Here is a 26,195-nt window from a genome sequence, read left to right on the forward strand (position 1 = left end):
GGTTATACTGCCGCCTAGAGGAGGACACTGGCAAACAAAAACTATCCCAGTATAACCCCTCTTACTCCCAGCATGCTGTCAGCTGGTGATACACTAGTAGAATTTTTTGTTTTTAGAATATTTGATTTTATGATTGTTGGGGGGGGGGGGGGGGTGAATAAGAGTTACGGTGTGACCAAGATGGGAAAATATGAAGGAGACGGATGGAAACTTTTCTAGGGAACGCGTTTTTATTTGGGAAAGTCCTTTCCCTCTAAAGTTGAGCATTAAAAGAAAACGACATTCGTCAATCCATCCGATGTAGAGATAAGACTTTTCATACGAACGTTCGTTCAGACATCTTCTAGTGGATGCTCCGCTCTGGTCTCTCCAGAGGGAAGTCGGACTGATTTATTGGCCGGCGGCTGTTTTTCTCCAGTGATGAGGAGGTTTCCATGGCTGCTGGAGCCGATCTCTGTACTGTCCGGACTCGGCCTGACTTTATTCTGAGCTGGCCTGGAATGTTCCATGTGGGCCCCGCATGTACTCTGTGCACCCCATAGATCAGTCTCTTCTTCTTTGATCAACCAGCGTGTTCAAGGACAATAAAAACTGATGAATCCCCTTTGTACAGAAGCTGATCGGTAGATGCCGGTCCCTACATAACTGGCCGAATATGGATCCATGGATGGCTGCCTGAATCTGTGGGTGTTTCTCAGAGGTGTGGCCTGGCCCCAGGTGTGTCTCAGAAGCATTGCCCCAGCTCTGTCCTCCAGACAGAGATCTCTCCATTGTTCTGTTCTCCTCTCTGTCCTCCAGACAGAGATCTCTCCATTGTTCTGTTCTCCTCTCTGTCCTCCAGACGAAGATCTCTCCATTGTTCTGTTCCTCTGTCCTCCAGAAGGAGATCTCTGCATTGTTCTGTTCTCCTCTCTGTCCTCCAGACGAAGATCTCTCCATTGTTCTGTTCTCCTCTCTGTCCTCCAGACAGAGATCTCTGCATTGTTCTGTTCTCCTCTCTGTCCTCCAGACGAAGATCTCTCCATTGTTCTGTTCCTCTGTCCTCCAGAAGGAGATCTCTGCATTGTTCTGTTCTCCTCTCTGTCCTCCAGACAGGGATCTCTGCATTGTTTTGATCCTCTGTCTTTCCTCCAGAAGTAGATCTTTTCATTTTTCTGTTCCTCTGTCTGTCCTCCAGACTCAGATCTCTCCATTTTCTGGTAGTAATTTTCTCTGAGTTATCCTCACAGCCACCGTTTCCTTCAGAAAGACCCTTCCCTGCCCAGGGACACTCCGCTACATCTTTAAGGGCCTCCTGGGCTTTCTGGCATAAGGCTTCTGTTCCTCAGATTTCCATTTCTGCCACCTGATTTTCTGTCCACGAGTTTCGCATATCCTACCAAGTGGGCATTATGACCTCATTGATGCCAGCCGCAGATGTCCGCTTCTCTAGGTGTCTCTTAGCTGCAGGTTTCAGCTCCTCCAGGCGTCTCTTGGCTGCAGGTTTCAGCTCCTCCAGGCGTCTCTTGGCTGCAGGTGTCAGCTCCCCCAGGCGTCTCTTAGCTCCAGGTTTCAGCTCCTCCAGGCGTCTCTTGGCTGCAGGTTTCAGCTCCCCCAGGCGTCTCTTGGCTGCAGGTTTCAGCTCCTCCAGGCGTCTCTTGGCTGCAGGTTTCAGCTCCTCCAGGCGTCTCTTGGCTGCAGGTTTCAGCTCCCCCAGGCGTCTCTTAGCTACAGGTTTCAGCTCCCCCAGGCGTCTCTTGGCTGCAGGTGTCAGCTCCCCCAGGCGTCTCTTAGCTACAGGTTTCAGCTCCCCCAGGCGTCTCTTGGCTGCAGGTTTCAGCTCCCCCAGGCGTCTCTTGGCTGCAGGTTTCAGCTCCCCCAGGCGTCTCTTGGCTGCAGGTTTCAGCTCCCCCAGGCGTCTCTTAGCTACAGGTTTCAGCTCCTCCAGGCGTCTCTTGGCTGCAGGTGTCAGCTCCCCCAGGCGTCTCTTAGCTACAGGTTTCAGCTCCCCCAGGCGTCTCTTGGCTGCAGGTTTCAGCTCCTCCAGGCGTCTCTTGGCTGCAGGTTTCAGCTCCTCCAGGCGTCTCTTGGCTGCAGGTGTCAGCTCCCCCAGGCGTCTCTTAGCTACAGGTTTCAGCTCCCCCAGGCGTCTCTTGGCTGCAGGTTTCAGCTCCTCCAGGCGTCTCTTGGCTGCAGGTTTCAGCTCCTCCAGGCGTCTCTTGGCTGCAGGTTTCAGCTCCTCCAGGCGTCTCTTGGCTGCAGGTTTCAGCTCCTCCAGGCGTCTCTTGGCTGCAGGTTTCAGCTCCTCCAGGCGTCTCTTGGCTGCAGGTTTCAGCTCCTCCAGGCGTCTCTTGGCTGCAGGTTTCAGCTCCTCCAGGCGTCTCTTGGCTGCAGGTTTCAGCTCCTCCAGGCGTCTCTTGGCTGCAGGTTTCGGCTCCTCCAGGCGTCTCTTGGCTGCAGGTGTCTGCTTCCCCAGGCGTCTCTTAGCTGCAGGTTTCAGCTCCCCCAGGCGTCTCTTGGCTGCAGGTTTCAGCTCCTCCAGGCGTCTCTTGGCTGCAGGTTTCAGCTCCTCCAGGCGTCTCTTGGCTGCAGGTTTCAGCTCCTCCAGGCGTCTCTTGGCTGCAGGTGTCAGCTTCCCCAAGCGTCTCTTAGCTGCAGGTTTCAGCTCCCCCAGGCGTCTCTTGGCTGCAGGTGTCAGCTTCCCCAAGCGTCTCTTAGCTGCAGGTTTCAGCTCCTCCAGGCGTCTCTTGGCTGCAGGTTTCAGCTCCTCCATCTCTTGGCTGCAGGTTTCAGCTCCTCCATCTCTTGGCTGCAGGTTTCAGCTCCTCCAGGCGTCTCTTGGCTGCAGGTGTCAGCTCCCCCAGGCGTCTCTTGGCTGCAGGTTTCAGCTCCTCCAGGCGTCTCTTGGCTGCAGGTTTCAGCTCCCCCAGGCGTCTCTTGACTGCAGGTTTCAGCTCCTCCAAGCGTCTCTTGGCTGCTGGTGGCCCCCAGTTCAATAGTTTTCTTTCTCTGGACATGTTAACATTTTGTTTGCTGTTGGGAGGCAGCCATTTTGTCTGTGGTACAGGGTGCGTTATGGGAGGCAGCCATCTTGGTTTGGTTGAGACATCCAGATAGTCTGTATTGGTGGATGAGAGAGAACATGGGTTAGCTACTTCCTGGAATGGGTGTCTGTATGGGGTACAGGGTACAGGATTTCCACGAATGGTTTCTGGTCTGTGTAGCGGATTTCCAGGGACACATTGCTTTTTTCAGCCGGGATGTGGTGGAACGGCGTTCTGCCACCTCTGGCTGACCTGCACTTTTCAACTTGTCACACAGAAGCCGGTGAAGGATGTTTCCCACTCGCTTCCTCCACCACCTTCTGTATTAGCCCCAGACACCCAGGGCACATGCCCCACATTTGCTGGTGAATGCCCCGAGTCCCGGCACCCCATCCGCCTGTATTTCTTTTATCTCTGGGGATTCGGGAGGCGGCTTCTTTCCCCACCTATCAGAACTGTGTAGCATGCAGCTGAGTGAGGTCTGAGTCAGAGCAATGTCCGCACATCGCTGAGAACCCGGGAATATCAATCGCAACTGTGTCCGCAGCATTGTGATTTTGCTAGAGGGGCAAATGTAAAAGCTGAAAGGGATTTATAATGGCTGGGGGGAGGGGGAGGGGCATTTGTGAGAGCTGGGGTCCATTTGCGAGAGATGAGGGGGCCATTTGCGAGAGATGAGGGGGCCATTTGCGAGAGATGAGGGGGCATCTGTAAAGGCTACGGTGGGGTTAGGAGCATGATTGGGGGTGGGGTTGGGGGCGGAGAGTTGACAGGACAAGGTGAGTTCCTGCACCTTTTCTCTGAGAAAAAGCCCTGCAGGAACAGACACGGTATATAGGGGGTGGTGGGTGGGGGGTACAGGATTTCCAGGGACAGATGCGGTATATAGGGGGGGTACAGGATTTCCAGGGACAGACATGTATATGGGGGGGGGGGGCAGGATTTCCAGGGACAGACATGGTATATGGGGGGGGGGGGCAGGATTTCCAGGGACAGACATGGTATATGGGGGGGGCAGGATTTCCAGGGACAGACATGGTATATGGGGGGGGGGGGCAGGATTTCCAGGGACAGACATGGTATATGGGGGGGGGGGCAGGATTTCCAGGGACAGACATGGTATATGGGGGGGGGGCAGGATTTCCAGGGAAAGACATGGTATATGGGGGGGGGGCAGGATTTCCAGGGACAGACATGGTATATGGGGGGGGGCAGGATTTCCAGGGACAGACATGGTATATGGGGGGGGGCAGGATTTCCAGGGACAGACATGGTATATGGGGGGGGGGGGGGGCAGGATTTCCAGGGACAGACATGGTATATGGGGGGGGGGGGGCAGGATTTCCAGGGACACGGGCTGTTGCAGTAACGTGTTTGGTTTGGTCTCCTCTAGCTCCGTATTAAGGCTCTGATGACGGGAATGGCCGCCATGGACTTGGATCAGGTAAGTCTCTGGGGGTCTCTCTGGGATGATGGGAAGTTGTCGGCTTTTACCCTTCGTTGTCCTTCCAGGGACGGCTGACGGCGAGCACGGTGGGGCAGATTGTGGGGTTGCAGTCGGATGAGATAAAGCAGATGGTGACGGAATACGCGGAGAAGGTGAGACGTCACAAATCCTCATCATCCAATGATGGCACAGTACCATTCTCTGCACTGATTGGTTGATATCGGTCAGGCTCCACCCTCCTCCATTTTCTCTTTTCCAGCAATCAGAGCTCAGCACTGAGGAGAGACCGGAGAGTCTGGGAGCCGCTCAGCAACATCGCAGGAAGGTGGCCGCTCTGAACAAGCAGATCGCCCAGAGGAACAAGACCCGGGCGGAGGTCAGTGGAGGCAGGAGCAAGGAGAGGGAGGTTGGGTGGAAGAGAAGGAGGAGCTAAAGGTGGCAGAGCAGGATCAGGGGGTGGGGGGATGGGTGGAGCAAGGACTGGGGTGGTGAAAGGGGTTGAGCGGGGACCGGGGATGAAGTGTTGTGGAGCGGGGACCGGGGATGAAGCATGGTAACCTGAGGATCAGGGATGAAACGTGGTGGAGCGAGGATCGGGGATGAAGCGTGGTGGAGCGAGGAACCGGGATGAAGCGTGGTGGAGCGGGGATCGGGGATGAAGCGTGGTGGATCGGGGATGAAGCGTGGTGGCCTGGGGATTGGGGATGAAGCGTGGTGGCCTGGGGATCGGGGATGAAGCGTGGTGGTCTGGGGATCGGGGATGAAGCGTGGTGGTCTGGGGATCGGGGAGGAATCGTGGTGGCCTGGGGATCGGGGAGGAAGCGTGGTGGCCTGGGGATCGGGGAGGAAGCGTGGTGGCCTGGGGATCGGGGAGGAAGCGTGGTGGCCATGAAGCGTGGTGGCCTGGGGATCGGGGATGAAGCGTGGTGGAGCTGGAACCGGGGATGAAGCGTGGGGTCGGGGATGAAGCGTGGTGGTCTGGGGATCGGGGATGAAGCGTGGTGGCCTGGGGATCGGGGATGAAGCGTGGTGGCCTGGGGATCGGGGATGAAGCGTGGTGGCCTGGGGATCGGGGATAAAGCGTGGTGGCCTGGGGATTGGGGATGAAGCGTGGTGGCCGGGGTATCGGGGATGAATCGTGGTGGCCTGGGTATCGGTGATGAAGCGTGGTGGCCTGGGGATCGGGGATGAAGCGTGGTGGTCTAGGGATCGGGGAGGAAGCGTGGTGGCCTGGGGATCGGGGAGGAAGCGTGGTGGCCTGGGGATCGGGGAGGAAGCGTGGTGGCCTGGGGATCGGGGAGGAAGCGTGGTGGCCTGGGGATCGGGGATGAATCGTGGTGGCCTGGGGATCGGGGATGAATCGTGGTGGCCTGGGGATCGGGGATGAATCGTGGTGGCCTGGGGATCGAGGATGAAGCGTGGTGGCCTGGGGATCGAGGATGAAGCGTGGTGGTCTGGGGGTCGAGGATGAAGCGTGGTGGTCTGGGGATCGAGGATGAAGCGTGGTGGCCTGGGGATCGGGGATGAAGCGTGGTGGCCTGGGGATCGGGGATGAATCGTGGTGGCCTGGGGATCGGGGATGAATCGTGGTGGCCTGGGGATCGGGGATGAAGCGTGGTGGTCTGGGGATCGGGGATGAAGCGTGGTGGTCTGGGGATCGGGGAGGAAGCGTGGTGGCCTGGGAGCGGGGAGGAAGCGTGGTGGCCTGGGAATCGGAGATGAAGCGTGGTGGTCTAGGGATCGGGGAGGAAGCGTGGTGGCCTGGGGATCGGGGAGGAAGCGTGGTGGCCTGGGGATCGGGGAGGAAGCGTGGTGGCCTGGGGATCGGGGAGGAAGCGTGGTGGCCATGAAGCGTGGTGGCCTGGGGATCGGGGAGGAAGCGTGGTGGAGCTGGAACCGGGGATGAAGCGTGGTGGCCTGGGGATCGGAGATGAAGCGTGGTGGCCTTGGGATCAGGGATGAAGCGTGGTGGTCTGGGGATCGGGGATGAAGCGTGGTGGCCTGGGGACCGGGGATGAAGCGTGGTGGCCTGGGGACCGGGGATGAAGCGTGGTGGCCTGGGGACCGGGGATGAAGCGTGGTGGCCTGGGGACCGGGGATGAAGCGTGGTGGCCTGGGGACCGGGGATGAAGCGTGGTGGCCTGGGGACCGGGGATGAAGCGTGGTGGCCTGGGGACCGGGGATGAAGCGTGGTGGCCTGGGGACCGGGGATGAAGCGTGGTGGCCTGGGGACCGGGGATGAAGCGTGGTGGCCTGGGGACCGGGGATGAAGCGTGGTGGCCTGGGGACCGGGGATGAAGCGTGGTGGCCTGGGGACCGGGGATGAAGCGTGGTGGCCTGGGGATCGGGGATGAAGCGTGGTGGCCTGGGGATCGGGGATGAAGCGTGGTGGCCTGGGGATCGGGGATGAAGCGTGGTGGCCTGGGGATCGGGGATGAAGCGTGGTGGCCTGGGGATCGGGGATGAAGCGTGGTGGCCTGGGGATCGGGGATGAAGCGTGGTGGCCTGGGGATCGGGGATGAAGCGTGGTGGCCTGGGGATCGGGGATGAAGCGTGGTGGTCTGGGGATCGGGGAGGAAGCGTGGTGGCCTGGGATCGGGGAGGAAGCGTGGTGGCCATGAAGCGTGGTGGCCTGGGGATCGGGGAGGAAGCGTGGTGGCCTGGGGATCGGGGAGGAAGCGTGGTGGCCTGGGGATCGGGGAGGAAGTGTGGTGGCCATGAAGCGTGGTGGCCTGGGGATCGGGGATGAAGCGTGGTGGAGCTGGAACCGGGGATGAAGCGTGGGGTTGGGGATGAAGCGTGGTGGCCTGGGGATCGGGGATGAAGCGTGGTGGCCTGGGGATCGGGGATGAAGCGTGGTGGCCTGGGGATCGGGGATGAAGCGTGGTGGTCTGGGGATCGGGGAGGAAGCGTGGTGGTCTGGGGATCGGGGAGGAAGCGTGGTGGCCTGGGGATCGGGGAGGAAGCGTGGTGGTCTGGGGATCGGGGAGGAAGCGTGGTGGTCTGGGGATCGGGGAGGAAGCGTGGTGGCCTGGGGATCGGGGAGGAAGCGTGGTGGTCTGGGGATCGGGGAGGAAGCGTGGTGGTCTGGGGATCGGGGATGAAGCGTGGTGGTCTGGGGATCGGGGATGAAGTGTGGTGGCCATGAAGCGTGGTGGCCTGGGGATCGGGGATGAAGCGTGGTGGCCTGGGGATCGGGGATGAAGCGTGGTGGCCTGGGGATCGGGGATGAAGCGTGGTGGTCTGGGGATCGGGGAGGAAGCGTGGTGGTCTGGGGATCGGGGAGGAAGCGTGGTGGTCTGGGGATCGGGGAGGAAGCGTGGTGGTCTGGGGATCGGGGAGGAAGCGTGGTGGTCTGGGGATCGGGGAGGAAGCGTGGTGGCCTGGGGATCGGGGAGGAAGCGTGGTGGTCTGGGGATCGGGGAGGAAGCGTGGTGGTCTGGGGATCGGGGATGAAGCGTGGTGGTCTGGGGATCGGGGATGAAGCGTGGTGGTCTGGGGATCGGGGATGAAGCGTGGTGGCCATGAAGCGTGGTGGCCTGGGGATCGGGGATGAAGCGTGGTGGCCTGGGGATCGGGGATGAAGCGTGGTGGTCTGGGGATCGGGGAGGAAGCGTGGTGGCCATGAAGCGTGGTGGCCTGGGGATCGGGGATGAAGCGTGGTGGTCTGGGGATCGGGGATTAACCACTTCAGCCCCGGAGGATTTGGCTTCTCAATGACCAGGCCCTATTTTGCGATTCGGCACTGCGTGACTTTAACGGACAATTGTGCGGTCGTGTGACGTTGTACCCAGATGAAATTGACGTCCTTTTTTTCCCACAAACAGAGCTTTCTTTTGGTGGTATTTGATCTCCTGTGCGCTTTTTTTTTTTTTTTTGCGCTATAAACAAAAAAATAGCGACAATTTTGAAAAAATAACAATATTTTTCACATTTTTTTTATATGAAATTCCTCAAAAAAAAGGTAAAAATCTAAATTTATTACATTTTAGGCCAATTTGTATTCTGCTACATATTTTTGGTAAAAAAAATTACAATAAGCGTATTTTGATTGGGTTGCGCAAAAGTTATTGCGTTTACTAACTACGGGAAAGTTTTTTTTGTGGGATTGCGGCGGACAGATCGGACCCCTGACTGACATTTTTGACACTTTTGGGGTTACCAGTGACATTACTACAGTAATCAGTGCTATATATATGCACTGTTACTGTAATAATGACACTGGCAGGGAAGGGGTTAACTTTAATAGTGATCAAGGGGATAAGTGTGTCCCTAGGGGCGTGATTCTAACTGTGGGGGGGCGTGGCTTGTGATGTAACCACAGAGACATACGATCCTACATAGCAGGACCGTATGATCTCTGCAGTTACACCAGGGAGAATGACAGTTGGTTGTGGTTACATCAGCCGCCTGCCTTTCTCCCTCTCCAGCGGGAGATCGCGAGTGGCCGGCGGACATCGGAGTCACCGGTCACTCACGCGGACATTTCAGGGAACGAGCGGGGGCGGGAGCGCGCCTCCTAGAGGCTCGTGGGTGAGTGACGTAGTACTATGTCGCTTTGCCCAGGAGGGGCTGACTGCTGCAGTAAATATACTTGCGGCGGTCGGCAAGGGGTTAAGTGTGGTGGAGCGGGGATGAAGCGTGGTGAAGCAGGAATAGGGGATTAGGGGCGGTGTAGACTGAGGGGCGGAGTTATAGGCGGGCAGTGTAGACTGAGGGGCGGAGTTATAGGCGGGTAGTACACACTGAAAGGGAGGAGTTATAGGCTGGCGGTGTACACTGAGGGCGGAGTTATAGGTGGGCGGTGTACACTGAGGGGGAGGAGTTATAGGTGGGCGGTGTACACTGAGGGGGAGGAGTTATAGGTGGGCGGTGTACACTGAGGGGGAGGAGTTATAGGTGGGCGGTGTACACTGAGGGGCGGAGTTATAGGTGGGCAGTGTACACTGAGGGCGGAGTTATAGGTGGGCGGTGTACACTGAGGGGAGGAGTTATAGGTGGGCGGTGTACACTGAGGGGGCGGAGTTATAGGTGGGCGGAGTGTTGATGTGACGTTGTGTCTTCTCTCCTCAGCTGAGGGGGAAATCCTCCGATCTCCGCACTGACTGCGATGAAGCCAAGAAGAAGTTGTCGGAAGTAAGTAGATGGCGGGGTGGGGTTGTGGGTGGGGTTGGGGGAGGGGTTAGGGGCGGGGTTGTGGGTGGGGTTAGGGGAGGGGTGTTTCCTGCTGATGCTGAATATCCTCTTCCTGTGTTCAGATCACAGAACTGGCAGAGAAGATGAACGAAGAACTTTCCAGTCTGGAGAGCGTCGAGTCCAAAGCCGACCCGGGGTGAGAGATCCCCTCCCCCATCCCCACTATCCCACCCCCCCATCCCCTCCCCCCCATCCCCTCCCCATCACCTCCCCCATCCCTTCCCCTCCCCCATCCCCACTATCCCAATCCCATGTCACAGCATAGGGGACCCCCATGATATAATATCACAGTATAGGGGCACCCTGATTTATAATGTTCTGACTTAGGGGGCCCCCATGTACATTGTCACAGAGTAGGGGCCCCCAATGTATAGTGTCGCAGAGTAGGGGCCCCCATGTATAGTGTCACAGAGTAGGGGCCCCCAATGTATAGTGTCACAGAGTAGGGGCCCCCATGTATAGTGTCACAGAGTAGGGGGCCCCCATGTATAGTGTCGCAGAGTAGGGGCCCCCCATGTATAATGTCGCAGAGTAGGGGCCCTCCATGTATAGTGTCACAGAGTAGGGGCCCCCCATGTATAGTGTCACAGAGTAGGGGCCCCCCATGTATAATGTCACAGAGTAGGGGCCCCCCATGTATAGTGTCACAGAGTAGGGGCCCCCATGTATAGTGTCACAGAGTAGGGGCCCCCCATGTATAGTGTCACAGAGTAGGGGCCCCCATGTATAGTGTCACAGAGTAGGGGCCCCCCATGTATAGTGTCACAGAGTAGGGGCCCCCCATGTATAGTGTCACAGAGTAGGGGCCCCCCATGTATAGTGTCACAGAGTAGGGGCCCCCCATGTATAGTGTCACAGTATAGGGGCACCCTGATTTATAATGTTCTGACTTAGGGGGCCCCCATGTACATTGTCACAGAGTAGGGGCCCCCATGTATAGTGTCACAGAGTAGGGGCCCCCCATGTATAGTGTCGCAGAGTAGGGGCCCTCCATGTATAGTGTCACAGAGTAGGGGGCCCCCCATGTATAATGTCGCAGAGTAGGGGCCCTCCATGTATAGTGTCACAGAGTAGGGGCCCCCCATGTATAGTGTCACAGAGTAGGGGCCCCCCATGTATAATGTCACAGAGTAGGGGCCCCCCATGTATAGTGTCACAGAGTAGGGGCCCCCATGTATAGTGTCACAGAGTAGGGGCCCCCCATGTATAGTGTCACAGAGTAGGGGCCCCCATGTATAGTGTCACAGAGTAGGGGCCCCCCATGTATAGTGTCACAGAGTAGGGGCCCCCCATGTATAGTGTCACAGAGTAGGGGCCCCCCATGTATAGTGTCACAGAGTAGGGGCCCCCCATGTATAGTGTCACAGTATAGGGGCACCCTGATTTATAATGTTCTGACTTAGGGGGCCCCCATGTACATTGTCACAGAGTAGGGGCCCCCATGTATAGTGTCACAGAGTAGGGGCCCCCCATGTATAGTGTCGCAGAGTAGGGGCCCCCCATGTATAGTGTCACAGAGTAGGGCCCCCCATGTATAGTGTCACAGAGTAGGGGCCCCCCATGTATAGTGTCACAGAGTAGGGGACCCCCATGTATAGTGTCGCAGAGTAGGGGACCCCCATGTATAGTGTCGCAGACTAGGGGCCCCCCATGTATAGTGTCGCAGAGTAGGGGACCCCCATGTATAGTGTCGCAGACTAGGGGCCCCCCATGTATAGTGTCACAGAGTAGGGGCCCCCCATGTATAGTGTCACAGAGTAGGGGCCCCCCATGTATAGTGTCACAGAGTAGGGGCCCCCCATGTATAGTGTCACAGAGTAGGGGACCCCATGTATAGTGTCACAGAGTAGGGGACCCCCATGTATAGTGTCGCAGAGTAGGGGACCCCCATGTATAGTGTCGCAGACTAGGGGCCCCCCATGTATAGTGTCACAGAGTAGGGGCCCCCCATGTATAGTGTCGCAGAGTAGGGGCCCCCCATGTATAGTGTCACAGATTAGGGCCCCCAGCAGCCATGTACCCCGGTATTATCGCTCCTCTCCCCGCACAGCGTCCTGCAGAAGTTGCGCTCTCTGGTCGCCATGAATGAGAGTCTGAAGTCGCAGGAGTCGCAGTTCCGGGCTCATTGCCGGGTGAGTTCTGTGTGATCTTCTATAAATCATCCAGAGAGGAGACTCCGCCCCCATCCCTGCCCCCATCCAATGGAAATCCTAGTCCCCTGTATGCTGCCAGCACTACAAGTCCCAGGAAACGGCTAATGGAGAGCCAGGAGGAGCTGCATTTCCTGTCTAGTCTGCAGCCGTATCCATAGACCACAATGGGAGCCGCCATTATTATCCCAGCACATGTATGCCAAGACAACAGACTTCACTGGCTACATGATTGTTCCATCCTAGTGAAGCCAGGATCCCAGTGCTGGCAGCAGACCTTTCACCTGTAACCCCTTCACTGCCGAATGCCTCAAATAGCTGAGGAATTCCCCGTCCTCACCGGCACATGACATGCTGGAACCCCTCCCCCTCCACGTCTCCACCATCCATTGTGGGGCCCAGAAACTCTTATATAGATGTGTTATACTGCCACCTGCAGGAGGTTGGGACGCTGGCAGAGTTGTAAGTCAGCACCCCAATATCTCCCCTCCTACTCCCAGCATGCCTCTATTTCTGTGGCTGTGAGAAGGCGGACCTGTATATACAAAAGTAAGTACACCCCTCCCATGTGACAAGACTGAAGAAATGAGACTTTGCTACAATGTAAAGTAGTGAGTGTACAGCTTGTATAACAGTGTAAATTTACTGTCCCCTCAAAATAACTCAGCACACAGCTATTAATGTCTAAACCGCTGGCAACAAAAGTCAGTACACCCCTAAGTGACAATGTCCAAATTGGGCCCAATTAGACATTTTCCCTCCCCGGTGACAAGGTCTCAGGTGTGAATGGGGGAGGTGTGTTACATTTGGTGTTATCGCTCTCACTCTCTCATACTGGTCACTGGAAGTTCAACATGGCACCTCATGGCAAAGAACTCTCTGAGGATCTGAAAAAAAAGAATTGTTGCTCTACATAAAGATGGCCTAGGCTATAAGAAGATTGCCAAGACCCTGAAACTGAGCTGCAGCACGGTGGCCAAGACCATACAGCGGTGTAACAGGACAAGTTCCACTCAGAACAGGCCTCACCATGGTCAACCAAAGAAGTTGAGTGCCGTGCTCAGCGTCCTATCCAGAGGTTGTCTTTGGGAAATAGACGTATGAGTGCTGCCAGCATTGCTGCAGAGGTTGAAGGGGTGGGGGAGGGGTCAGCCTGTCAGTGCTCAGACCATACGCCGCACACTGCATCAAATTGGTCTGCATGGCTGTCATCCCAGAAGGAAGCCTCTTCTAAAGATGATGGACAAGAAAGCCGGCAAACAGTTTGCTGAAGACAAGCAGACTAAGGACATGGATTACTGGAACCATCTCCTGTGCTCTGATGAGACCAAGATAAACTTATTTGGTGTCAGGCGTGTGTGGGGGCAACCAGGTGAGGAGTACAAAGACAAGTGTGTCTTCCTACAGTCAGGCATGGTGGTGGGAGTGTCATGGTCTGGGGCTGCATGAGTGCTGCCGGCACTGGGGAGCTACAGATCATTGAGGGAACCATGAATGCCAACATGTACTGTGACATACTGAAGCAGAGCATGATCCCCTCCCTTCAGAGACTGGGGGGCAGGGCAATATTCCAACATAACGACCCCAAACACCTCCAAGGTGACCACTGCCTTGCTAAAGAAGCTGAGGGTAAAGGTGATGGACTGGCCAAGCGTCTCCAGACCTAAACCCTATTGAGCATCTGTGGGGATCCTCAAACAGAAGGTGGAGGAGGGGAAGGTCTCTAACATCCACCAGCTCTGTGATGTCATCATGGAGGAGGGGAAGAGGACTCCAGTGACAACCTGTGAAGCTCTGGTGAACTCCATGCCCAAGAGGGTTAAGGCAGTGCTGGAAAATAATGGCGGCCACACAAAATATTGACACTTTGGGCCCAATTTGGAGATTGTCACTTAGGGGTGTACTGACTTTTGTTGCCAGCAGTTTAGACATTAATGGCTGTGTGTTGAAAAGATATATTAAAATATTTACAAAAATGTGAGTGGTGTACTTACTTTTGTGAGATACTGTACTTTGAGGTCGGGGGACTCGGTCATCCTGAGCTCCTCCTTCCCTGGGACTTGGTGCTGTGCTAGTAATGACTCTTGTGCTTCCGGGTTCACTGACAGCAGAAAGGAGATTGCTGAACATGAGAGCCAATCACAGAAGAGACTGACAACATGAGGAATGTGGTGGGAAGGTGGAGTCCCCCTCTATGGGAATGTGGTGGGGGGGCAAGGTCTTGCTTTATAGGGATTTTGTGGGGGGATGGAGTCCTGCTATATAGGGATGTGGCGAGGGGCGGAGTCCCCCTCTATGGGGAATGTGGCGGGGGCGGAGTCCATCTTATGGGGAATGTGGCGGGGGGGCGGAGTCCCCCCTTATGGGGAATGTGGCGGGGGGGCGGAGTCCCCCCTTATGGGGAATGTGGCGGGGGGCGGAGTCCCCCCCCTCTGTGGGGAATGTGGCGGGGGGCGGAGTCCCCCCCCTCTATGGGGAATGTGGCGGGGGGCGGAGTCCCCCCCCTCTATGGGGAATGTGGGGGGGGCGGAGTCCCCCCCCCTCTATGGGGAATGTGGGGGGGGGCGGAGTCCCCCCTCTATGGGGAATGTGGGGGGGGCGGAGTCCCCCCTCTATGGGGAATGTGGGGGGGGCGGAGTCCCCCCTCTAATGGGAATGTGGGGGGGCACGCAGTCCCTCCTTATGGGGAATGTGGGGGGGCGGAGTCCCCCTCTATGGGGAATGTGTGGCGTTAACCCCTTATTGTGTCTGCAGGAGGAGATGTCCCGTCTGCAGCAGAACATCGATCGTCTGAAAGCAGAATCTGCAGAGGGCAGCGAGGAGAAGGTAACAGGCACTTTGTTGTAGGGGAGGGGGTGTCAGAAGCCCCCGGGGCGGGTCTCCCATCAGACTAAAAGGTGACTCCGCCTCTTTTTTCTGATTTCAGGAGAGGGGTGTGGTGTTTGAACAGCAATTAAAGGCAGAACGTGAAAAACTGCAGAAGATCCGCCTCCTCCTGGTGAGTGGTGACCCCAGAGGGGGTTCTTCCTTCCTTCCTTCCTTCCTTCCTTATCCAATCACCCGCCATGTGTGTGCCAAGGGATGGCCAATGCCAGCAAAGGAATAGAAAACGTTATTGTTTGTCGCTCTTCCCTTACTGTGTGTCGCTCTTCCCTTACTGTGTGTCGCTCTTCCCTTATTGTGTGTCGCTCTTCCCTTATTGTGTGTCGCTCTTCCCTTATTGTGTGTCGCTCTTCCCTTATTGTGTGTCGCTCTTCCCTTACTGTGTGTCGCTCTTCCCTTACTGTGTGTCGCTCTTCCCTTATTGTGTGTCGCTCTTCCCTTATTGTGTGTCGCTCTTCCCTTACTGCGTGTCGCTCTTCCCTTACTGCGTGTCACTCTTCCCTCTCTTTACTTACCAGGCTCGCAGGAATCGGGAAATCGCCATCTTACACCGTAAAATTGACGAGGTTCCGAGCCGCGCCGAGCTGACCCAATATCAGAAGAGATTCATAGAGCTCTATGCACAAGGTAAGTCCCGCCCCACGGAGAGCCGGGTCCCCGCCTCCTCAATGTTCCTACAGAACACACAATGGATATAAAAAGTTTACACACCCCGGGTAATGTCCGGATTCTGTGAAGAGACAAATATAAATCATTTCAGAACTTTTTCCTTCTTTAATGAGATCTATAAACTGTACAACTCCGCCCACCAACACTCTGAAATCTTTTAGGTGGAGGGAGGTAAAAATAAACTGAAATATTATGGTTGCATAAGTGTGCACACCCTCTTATAACTGGGGATGTAGCTGTGTTCAGAATGAAGCCATCACATTCACACTCATGGTAAATCGGAGTCAGTACACACCTGCCATCCTTTATAGCGCCTCCGATTACCCCAAATAATGTTCAGCTGTTCTAGGAGGTCTTTCCTGACATTTTCTGAGTTGAATCCTCCAGCAGAAGTCATGGTCCTCCGAGAGCTTCCATCAGAGGATCTCATTGTTAGAGGTCCTCCGAGAGCTTCCATCCGAAGATCTCATTGTTGGAGAACCTCAGAGAGCTTCCATCCGAGGATCTCATTGTTCGAGGTCCTCCGAGAGCTTCCATCAGAGGGATCTCATTGTTCGAGGTCCTCAGAGAGCTTCCATCAGAGGGATCTCATTGTTAGAGGTCCTCAAAGAGCTTCCATCCAAAGATCTCATTGTTAGAGGTCCTCAGAGAGCTTCCATCCAAGGGATCTCATTGTTAGAAGGTCCTCAGAGAGCTTCCATCCGAGGGATCTCATTGTTAGAAGGACCTCAGAGAGCTTCCATCCGAGGGATCTCATTGTTAGAGGTCCTCAGAGAGCTTCCATCAGAGGGATCTCATTGTTAGAGGTCCTCAGAGAGCTTCCATCCGAGGGATCTCATTGTTAGAAGGTCCTCAGAGAGCTTCCATCCGAGGGATCTCATTGTTAGAGGTCCTCAAAGAGCTTCCATCCAAAGATCTCATTGTTAGAGGTCCTCAGAGGATCTCATTGTTAGAGGTCCTCCGAGAGCTTCCATCAGAGGGATCTCATTGTTAGAGGTCCTCAGAGATCTTCCATCAGAGGGATCTCATTGTTAGAGGTCCTCAGAGAGCTTCCATCAGAGGGATCTCATTGTTAGAGGTCCTCAAAGAGCTTCCATCCAAAGATCTCATTGTTAGAGGTCCTCAGAGGATCTCATTGTTAGAGGTCCTCAGAGAGCTTCCATCAGAGGGATCTCATTGTTAGAGGTCCTCAGAGATCTTCCATCAGAGGGATCTCATTGTTAGAGGTCCTCAGAGAGCTTCCATCAGAGGGATCTCATTGTTAGAGGTCCTCAGAGATCTTCCATCAGAGGGATCTCATTGTTAGAGGTCCTCCGAGAGCTTCCATCAGAGGGATCTCATTGTTAGAGGTCCTCAGAGAGCTTCCATCCGAGGATCTCATTGTTAGAGGTCCTCCGAGAGCTTCCATCAGAGGGATCTCATTGTTAGAGGTCCTCGGAGAGCTTCCATCAGAGGGATCTCATTGTTAGAAGGTCCTCCAGAGAGCTTCCATCCGAGGATCTCATGGTTAGAGGTCCTCAGAGAGCTTCCATCCGAGGATCTCATTGTTAGAGGTCCTCAGAGAGCTTCCATCCGAGGGATCTCATTGTTAGAGGTCCTCCGAGAGCTTCCATCCGAGGATCTCATTGTTAGAGGTCCTCAGAGAGCTTCCATCAGAGGATCTCATTGTTAGAAGGTCCTCAGAGATCTTCCATCCGAGGATCTCATTGTTAGAGGTCCTCAGAGAGCTTCCATCAGAGGGATCTCATTGTTAGAGGTCCTCAGAGAGCTTCCATCTGAGGATCTCATTGTTAGAGGTCCTCAGAGAGCTTCCATCAGAGGGATCTCATTGTTAGAGGTCCTCAGTAAGCTTCCATCAGAGGATCTCATTGTTAGAGGTCCTCAGAGAGCTTCCATCAGAGGATCTCATTGTTAGAGGTCCTCCGAGAGCTTCCATCAGAGGGATCTCATTGTTAGAGGTCCTCAGAGAGCCTCCATCAGAGGGATCTCATTGTTAGAGGTCCTCAGAGAGCTTCCATCAGAGGGATCTCATTATTAGAGGTCCTCAGAGAGCTTCCATCAGAGGGATCTCATTGTTAGAGGTCCTCAGAGAGCTTCCATCAGAGGGATCTCATTGTTAGAGGTCCTCAGAGAGCTTCCATCAGAGGGATCTCATTGTTAGAGGTCCTCAGAGAGCTTCCATCAGAGGGATCTCATTGTTAGAGGTCCTCAGAGAGCTTCCATCAGAGGGATCTCATTGTTAGAGGTCCTCAGAGAGCTTCCATCCGAGGGATCTCATTGTTAGAGATCCTCCGAGAGCTTCCATCAGAGGGATCTCATTGTTAGAGGTCCTCAGAGATCTTCCATCCGAGGGATCTCATTGTTAGAGGTCCTCAGAGAGCTTCCATCCGAGGATCTCATTGTTAGAGGTCCTCCGAGAGCTTCCATCAGAGGGATCTCATTGTTAGAGGTCCTCGGAGAGCTTCCATCAGAGGGATCTCATTGTTAGAAGGTCCTCCAGAGAGCTTCCATCCGAGGATCTCATGGTTAGAGGTCCTCGGAGAGCTTCCATCAGAGGGATCTCATTGTTAGAGGTCCTCGGAGAGCTTCCATCAGAGGGATCTCATTGTTAGAGGTCCTCCGAGAGCTTCCATCCGAGGGATCTCATTGTTAGAGGTCCTCCGAGAGCTTCCATCAGAGGGATCTCATTGTTAGAGGTCCTCAGAGAGCTTCCATCCGAGGATCTCATTGTTAGAGGTCCTCAGAGAGCTTCCATCCGAGGATCTCATTGTTAGAGGTCCTCAGAGAGCTTCCATCCGAGGGATCTCATTGTTAGAGGTCCTCAGAGAGCTTCCATCAGAGGGATCTCATTGTTAGAGGTCCTCAGAGAGCTTCCATCCGAGGATCTCATTGTTAGAGGTCCTCAGAGATCTTCCATCCGAGGATCTCATTGTTAGAGGTCCTCAGAGAGCTTCCATCCGAGGGATCTCATTGTTAGAGGTCCTCAGAGAGCTTCCATCAGAGGGATCTCATTGTTAGAGGTCCTCCGAGAGCTTCCATCCGAGGGATCTCATTGTTAGAGGTCCTCAGAGAGCTTCCATCCGAGGGATCTCATTGTTAGAGGTCCTCAGTGAGCTTCCATCCGAGGGATCTCATTGTTAGAAGATCCCAGTCAGGAGAAGGGTCCAAGGTATTAGATATCCCATGGAACACAGAGAAGTCATCATTTAGTGGGGAAAATATGGCAGAACAGCGACATCACCAAGAACTGGACGTCCCTCCAACATGGATGAGAAGAAAACTGGTCAGAGGCCTACAGCAACATTAACCCCTTCTGGACCGGAAGGATTTCCCCCCTTAATGACCAGACCATTTTTTGAGATTCAGCACTGCGTTACTTTAACTGACAATTGTGCGGTCGTGTGACGCTGTACCCAAATAACATTGACGTCCTTTTTTCCCCACAAACAGAGATTTCTTTTGGTGGTATTTGATCACCTGTGCGATTTTTTTTTTTTTTTTTTTTTTTTTTTTTTTTTTTTTTAATAACCAAAAAAAAGCGACAATTCTGAAAAAAAAAGAAAATCACATTCTGCTCTATAACATTACCAAAAAAGAAATTTAAAAATCAATTTTTTTCATAATTTTATCCCAATTTTGTTTTCTGCTTCATATTTTTGGTACCAAGAATCCCAATAAGCGTATTTTAATTGGTTTGTGCAAAAGTTATCGCATCTACTAACTACGGGAAAGATTTGTCATTTTTATTTATTTTTTTACTAGTAATGGCGGAGATCTGCGATTTTTAGCGGGATTCATTGCGGCGGACAGATCGGACCCCTAACTGACATTTTTGACACTTTTGGGGGGACCAGTGACATGACTACAGTAATCAGTGCTATACATATGCACTGTTACTGTACTAATGACACTGGCAGGGAAGGGGTTAACATCAGGGGCGATCAAAGGGTTAAATGTGAGCCTAGGGGGTGTGGCTTGTGAAATGACCATAGAGACCTGTGATCCTATATAGAAGGAGCTCTGTGATCATTCCAGGGAGAAGAACGATCAGCTGTGATTACAACATCCGACCGTCCTTCTCTCTCAGCGGGGAACGATCGCGGGTCTCAGGCGACAATTGGCCAATTACCACCAATCCCGTGGATCGGCATCCCTGCTACCTAGTGAGGACGGCCGCTTCCCCCCAGGAGCGCTTACACAAACCAGCCTGCCGCAGTATATATGCGGTGGGCGGTCTGTGAGTGGTTAAAGGATCTGCAGGAATATGTGGGAAGTCCTGGCTGTGTGGTCCATGTGACAACAATCTCCCGTATTCTTCATGTCTGCGCTATGGGGGAGGGGCAAGACAGAAGACTTTTCCTACCAAGAAAAACATCCGAGCCCGGCTACATCTGAAGTCTCCCAGAAGCATGCGGGAAAATGTGTTCTGCTCGGATGGAACCAAGGTTCAACTTGTCCATAATTCCAAAAGATACAAAACACTGCAGATCACCAAAAGAACACTATACCAACTGTGAAGCATGGTGGGGCAGTGTCATGCTTTGGGGAGGTTTGTCTTCACCAGGAACAGGGGCCTTAGTCAGGGTGGAGGGAATTATGAACAGTCAGTGTCGGTACCAAACCTTCAGGATTCTGCTAGAAAGCTGAACGTGAAGAGGAACTTCATCCTTCACCATGACAACAATCCAAAGCATTCATCCAAATCACCAAAGGAACGGCCGGGCCAGAAGAAGGTCCAAGTGTTGGAATGGCCCAGCCAGAGCCGAGACCTGAATCCCATTGAAGATCTGTGGGGTGATGGGAAGAGGGCGGAGCACAGGGGATGTGCAGAGGGCGGAGCACAGGAGATGTGCAGAGGGCGGAGCACAGGAGATGTGCAGAGGGCGGAGCACAGGAGATGTGCAGAGGGCGGAGCACAGGAGATGTGCAGAGGGCGGAGCACAGGGGATGTGCAGAGGGCGGAGCACAGGGGATGTGCAGAGGGCGGAGCACAGGGGATGTGCAGAGGGCGGAGCACAGGAGATGTCCTCACAATCTCACAGATTTGGAGAGTTTTTGCAGAGAAGAGCGGGCAAATATTACCAAGATGTGCCATGCTGATAGACTCCTCCCCCAAAAACACTAAGTGCGGGAATACCATCAACAAAGTATTAGTGTAAGGGTGTGCACACTTATGCAACAATATTATTTTAGTTTTTTTATTACCCCCCCCCCCCCCCCCCCCAAAAAAAAAAGATTTCAGTTTGTTGATGGGCGGAGCTGTACAGTTTATTGGTCACATTAAAGGTGGAAAAACTTCTGAAATTATTTATTTGTCTCTTTTTTTTTTTTACATCACAGAAACCGGACATTGCTGCTGTCCAGTAGGCGGAGCCTCTCTCACTCTGGCCCCTTCCTCTACTCCTCTGTGTTGTAGTGTCATTACTTATGTCATCCAGTAGGCGGAGCCTTTCTTTCAGGTCACTCCCTCTGTTCTTTCTTGCAGTCTCAGCCACACACAAGGAGACAAAGCAGTTCTTCACGCTTTACAACACGCTGGATGATAAGAAGGTTTATCTGGAGAAGGAGGTGAGAGATGACAGGAAGTGCCCCCCCTCATAGAGACCCCCCCCCCCCCCGCAGTGATAGCGGCGAGGGGCGGCAGACATGCAGAGAGTATTCTGTGAATCTCCTGATTTGTCCGTTTCTCTTTGCAGGTGAATTTGCTGAATTCTATCCATGACAATTTCCAGCAGTAAGTACAACCTGTGATTATAGTGTTGGGGGAAGGAGGTGGCGCGGGTCGCTGTGATCGGGGACAGGGGGTGGCGTGGATCTCCATGGTCGAGGACATGAGAAGATGGTGGTCGGAGGGCAGGTTGGATACAATCACTGGGTTGCAGGTTGGACACAATCAATGGGTGACAGTTTGGATTCAATCGCCACTGGGGTGGCAGGTTGGTTACAATCGCTGGGGTGGTGGGTTGGACACAATCGCTGGTGGTGGGTTGGATACAGTGGCTGGGGTAGCAGGTTGGACACAATCGCTGGTGGTGGGTTGGATAGTTGCTGGGGTGGCAGGTTGAAAACAATCGCTGGGTGGCGGGTTGGATGCAATCGCTGGGTGGCGGGTTGGATGCAATCGCTGGGTGGCGGGTTGGATAGTCGCTGGTGGTGGGTTGGATAGTTGCTGGGGTGGCAGGTTGGATACAATCGCTGGTGGCGGGTTGGATGCAATTGCTGGGTGGCGGGTTGGATAGTCGCTGGTGGTGGGTTGGATAGTCGCTGGGATGGCAGGTTGGATACAATCGCTGGTGGCAGGTTGGATAGTCGCTGGGGTGGCAGGTTGGATACAATCGCTGGGGTGGCAGGTTGGATACAATCGCTGGTGGCAGGTTGGATAGTCGCTGGGGTGGCAGGTTGGATACAATCGCTGGTGGTGGGTTGGATAGTTGCTGGGGTGGCTGATTGGACACAATCGCTGGGTGGCGGGTTGGACACAATCGCTGGGTGGCGGGTTGGACACAATCGCTGGGGTGGCAGGTTGGATACAATCGCTGGTGGTGGGTTGGATAGTCGCTGGTGGTGGGTTGGATAGTCGCTGGTGGTGGGTTGGATAGTCGCTGGTGGTGGGTTAGATAGTCGCTGGTGGTGGGTTGGATAGTCGCTGGTGGTGGGTTGGATAGTCGCTGGGGTGGCAGGTTGGATACAATCGCAGGTGGCGGGTTGGACACAATCGCTGGGGTGGCAGGTTGGACACAATCGCTGGTGGTGGGTTGGATAGTCGCTGGTGGTGGGTTGGATAGTAGCTGGGGTGGCAGGTTGGACACAATCGCTGGGCAGTGGTTGACGTTTGTATAATTGGAATATTTTCGGTGTACATCCGGAGCTCCTCCGTAGGGTGTGGGACAATGTGCAGACAGCGGGTGTCTTCTCTCCTCAGGGCGATGGCGTCATCGGGAACTCGGGAACAGTTCCTGCGGCAGATGGAGCAGATTGTGGACGGTATCCGGCAGAACAGGAATAAGGTGAGACCGCCTATGAGTAGACGTCATTCTAACGCAGACCTGTAGGGGGCCTAAAACCTTTAGTGGTATCGGAGTCCCTCTGGAGGGTATAACATCTGTGTTGGTGATATCGGGGTGACTTGAGGGTGTAGTAGCCCCATTGACGGTATTGAGGTGACTCTGGAGGGTGTAGGAGCCTCATTGGCAGTATTGGGGTGACTCTGGAGGGTGTAGGATCCCCAGCGTTAGTATTGGGGTGAATCTGGAGGGTGTAAAAGCCCCATTGACGATATCGGGGTGACTCTAGGAGGTGTAGGAGCCCTATTGGCGGTATTGGGGTGACTCGGGTGTAGGAATCCCATTGGTGGTATCGGGGTGACTGTAGGAACCCCATTGGTGGTATCGGGGTGACTCTGGGGGGGGGGGTGTAGGAGCCCTATTGGTAGTATTGGGGTGACTCGGGGGTGTTGGGAACCCCATTGGTGGTATCGGGGTGACTGTAGGAACCCCATTGGTGGTATCGAGGTGACTCTGGGGGGGGGGGTGTAGGAACCCCATTGGTGATATTGGGGTGACTCTGGGGGGGGGGTATAGGAACCCCACTGGTGGTATCGGGGTGACTCTGGGGGGGGTGTAGGAACCCCATTGGTGGCATCGGGGTGACTCTGGGGGGGGGGGTGTATGAGCCCCATTGGTGGTATCGGGGTGACTCTGGAGGGTGTATGAGTCCCATTGATGGTTTCGGGGTGACTGGAGGGTGTATGAGCCCCATTGGTGGTATTAGGATGACTCTGGGGGGTGTAGGAGCCCCATTGGTGGTATTGGGTGACTCTGGGGGGTGTAGGAGCCCCATTGGTAGTATCGGGGTGACTCTGGGGGGGGTGTATGAGCCCCATTGGTGGTATCGGGGTGACTCTGGAGGGTGTATGAGCCCCATTGATGGTTTCGGGGTGACTGGAGGGTGTATGAGCCCCATTGGTGGTATTAGGATGACACTGGGGGATGTAGGAGCCCCATTGGTGGTATTGGGGTGACTCTGGGGGGTGTAGGAGCCCCATTGGTAGTATCGGGGTGACTCTGGAGGGTGTATGAGCCCCATTGGTGGTATCAGGGTGACTCTGGGGGTGTAGGAGCCCCATTGGTGGTATCGGGGTGACTCTGGGGATGTAGGAGCCCCATTGGTGGTATCGGGGTGACTCTGGGGGATGTAGGAGCCCCATTGGTGGTATCGGGGTGACTCTGGGGATGTAGGAGCCCCATTGGTGGTATCGGGGTGACTCTGGGGATGTAGGAGCCCCATTGGTGGTATCGGGGTGACTCTGGGGATGTAGGAGCCCCATTGGTGGTATCGGGGTGACTCTGGGGGATGTAGGAGCCCCATTGGTGGTATCGGGGTGACTCTGGGGGATGTAGGAGCCCCATTGGTGGTATCGGGGTGACTCTGGGGGATGTAGGAGCCCCATTGGTGGTATCGGGGTGACTCTGGGGGATGTAGGAGCCCCATTGGTGGTATCGGGGTGACTCTGGGGATGTAGGAGCCCCATTGGTGGTATCGGGGTGACTCTGGGGATGTAGGAGCCCCATTGGTAGTATCGGGGTGACTCTGGAGGGTGTATGAGCCCCATTGGTAGTATCGGGGTGACTCTGGGGGATGTAGGAGCCCCAATGGTGGTATCGGGGTGACTCTGGGGGATGTAGGAGCCCCATTGGTGGTATCGGGGTGACTCTGGGGGGTGTAGGAGCCCCATTGGTGGTATCGGGGTGACTCTGGGGGGTGTAGGAGCCCCATTGGTGGTATCGGGGTGACTCTGGGGGGTGTAGGAGCCCCATTGGTGGTATCGGGGTGACTCTGGGGGGTGTAGGAGCCCCATTGGTGGTATCGGGGTGACTGATTGCTTTGTCTCCTCAGATGGAGAAGAAGAAGCAGGAGAATAAGATGAGGAGGGATCAGCTGAATGACGAATATCTGGAGTTGTTGGAGAAGCAAAGATTGTATTTCAAGACCGTCAAAGAATTTAAAGAGGTGAGAGGGGGTGGGGCCCCTTGGTTCTGGGGGGTGGGGCCCCTTGGTTCTGGGGGGTGGGGCCCCTTGGTTCTGGGGGGTGGGGCCCTTGGTTCTAGCACATTTCTCTGACCGTATGGGGTCAGTTCATTGGGGGTCAGAGGTCGGATTGGCTGAGGATTCTTTGTACATTCACGGTTATTGCTCCGTCTGCATGTGAAATGTTTCTCTGTCCATAAAGCAGAAATTTAATTCACCTAAAATATTCCCCGAACATTCACCGCTCTCCCCGTCCTCTGCCTCCCCCCCCCTCTGATCACATTCACCGCTCTCCCCGTCCTCTGCCTTCCCCCTCTGATCACATTCACCACTCTCCCCGTCCTCTGCCTCCCCCTCTGATCACATTCACCGCTCTCCCTGTTTTCTCCCTCCCCCCTCTGATCACATTCACCGCTCTCCCCGTCCTCTGCCTTCCCCCTCTGATCACATTCACCGCTCTCCCTGTCCTCTGCCTCCCCCCTCTGATCACATTCACCGCTCTCCCCGTCCTCTGCCTTCCCCCTCTGATCACATTCACCGCTCTCCCTGTCCTCTGCCTCCCCCCTCTGATCACATTCACCCCTCTCCCCGTCCTCTGCCTTCCCCCTCTGATCACATTCACCACTCTCCCCATCCTCTGCCTCCCCCCTCTGATCACATTCACCACTCTCCCCATCCTCTGCCTCCCCCCTCTGATCACATTCACCGCTCTCCCCGTCCTCTGCCTTCCCCCTCTGATCACATTCACCGCTCTCCCCGTCCTCTGCCTCCCCCCCCCCTCTGATCACATTCACCGCTCTCCCCGTCCTCTGCCTTCCCCCTCTGATCACATTCACCACTCTCCCCGTCCTCTGCCTTCCCCCTCTGATCACATTCACCGCTCTCCCCTTCCTTTGCCTCCCCCCTCTGATCACATTCACCGCTCTCCCCTTCCTTTGCCTCCCCCCTCTGATCACATTCACCGCTCTCCCCTTCCTTTGCCTCCCCCCTCTGATCACATTCACCGCTCTCCCCGTCCTCTGCCTCCCCCCTCTGATCACATTCACCGCTCTCCCCTTCCTTTGCCTCCCCCCTCTGATCACATTCACCGCTCTCCCCTTCCTTTGCCTCCCCCCTCTGATCACATTCACCGCTCTCCCCTTCCTTTGCCTCCCCCCTCTGATCACATTCACCGCTCTCCCCGTCCTCTGCCTTCCCCCTCTGATCACATTCACCGCTCTCCCCTTCCTTTGCCTCCCCCCCTCTGATCACATTCACCGCTCTCCCCTTCCTTTGCCTCCCCCCTCTGATCACATTCACCGCTCTCCCCTTCCTTTGCCTCCCCCCTCTGATCACATTCACCGCTCTCCCCTTCCTTTGCCTCCCCCCTCTGATCACATTCACCACTCTCCCCATCCTCTGCCTCCCCCCTCTGATCACATTCACCGATCTCCCTGTCCTCTGCCTTCCCCCTCTGATCACATTCACCGCTCTCCCCGTCCTCTGCCTTCCCCCTCTGATCACATTCACCACTCTCCCCGTCCTCTGCCTCCCCCCTCTGATCACATTCACCGCTCTCCCTGTCCTCTGCCTCCCCCCTCTGATCACATTCACCGCTCTCCCCGTCCTCTGCCTTCCCCCTCTGATCACATTCACCGCTCTCCCCGTCCTCTGCCTCCCCCCCCCCTCTGATCACATTCACCGCTCTCCCCGTCCTCTGCCTTCCCCCTCTGATCACATTCACCACTCTCCCCGTCCTCTGCATCCCCCCTCTGATCACATTCACCGCTCTCCCCGTCCTCTGCCTCCCCCTCTGATCAC

General features: G+C 55.1%; 1 protein-coding gene across 1 annotated transcript in view; it reads left to right on the forward strand.

Moving 5' to 3' along the window:
* The window catches only part of CCDC93 (CCC complex scaffolding subunit CCDC93), a 58,425-nt gene that overhangs the window by 30,628 nt on the left and 1,602 nt on the right, over window positions 1-26,195 (forward strand). The window contains exons 10-22 of the mRNA XM_082259983.1: window positions 4,417-4,467; window positions 4,536-4,622; window positions 4,730-4,846; window positions 9,544-9,606; window positions 9,729-9,802; window positions 11,717-11,798; window positions 14,571-14,642; window positions 14,743-14,814; window positions 15,218-15,326; window positions 20,854-20,936; window positions 21,065-21,102; window positions 22,291-22,375; window positions 24,264-24,377. Coding sequence (XP_082116109.1) covers window positions 4,417-4,467; window positions 4,536-4,622; window positions 4,730-4,846; window positions 9,544-9,606; window positions 9,729-9,802; window positions 11,717-11,798; window positions 14,571-14,642; window positions 14,743-14,814; window positions 15,218-15,326; window positions 20,854-20,936; window positions 21,065-21,102; window positions 22,291-22,375; window positions 24,264-24,377 — 1,047 coding nt within the window. The remainder of the gene's footprint in view (window positions 1-4,416; window positions 4,468-4,535; window positions 4,623-4,729; window positions 4,847-9,543; window positions 9,607-9,728; window positions 9,803-11,716; window positions 11,799-14,570; window positions 14,643-14,742; window positions 14,815-15,217; window positions 15,327-20,853; window positions 20,937-21,064; window positions 21,103-22,290; window positions 22,376-24,263; window positions 24,378-26,195) is intronic.

Source organism: Pelophylax lessonae (assembly GCF_965119305.1).
Source record: "Pelophylax lessonae genome assembly, chromosome: 6".
Classification (NCBI taxonomy): domain Eukaryota; kingdom Metazoa; phylum Chordata; class Amphibia; order Anura; family Ranidae; genus Pelophylax; species Pelophylax lessonae.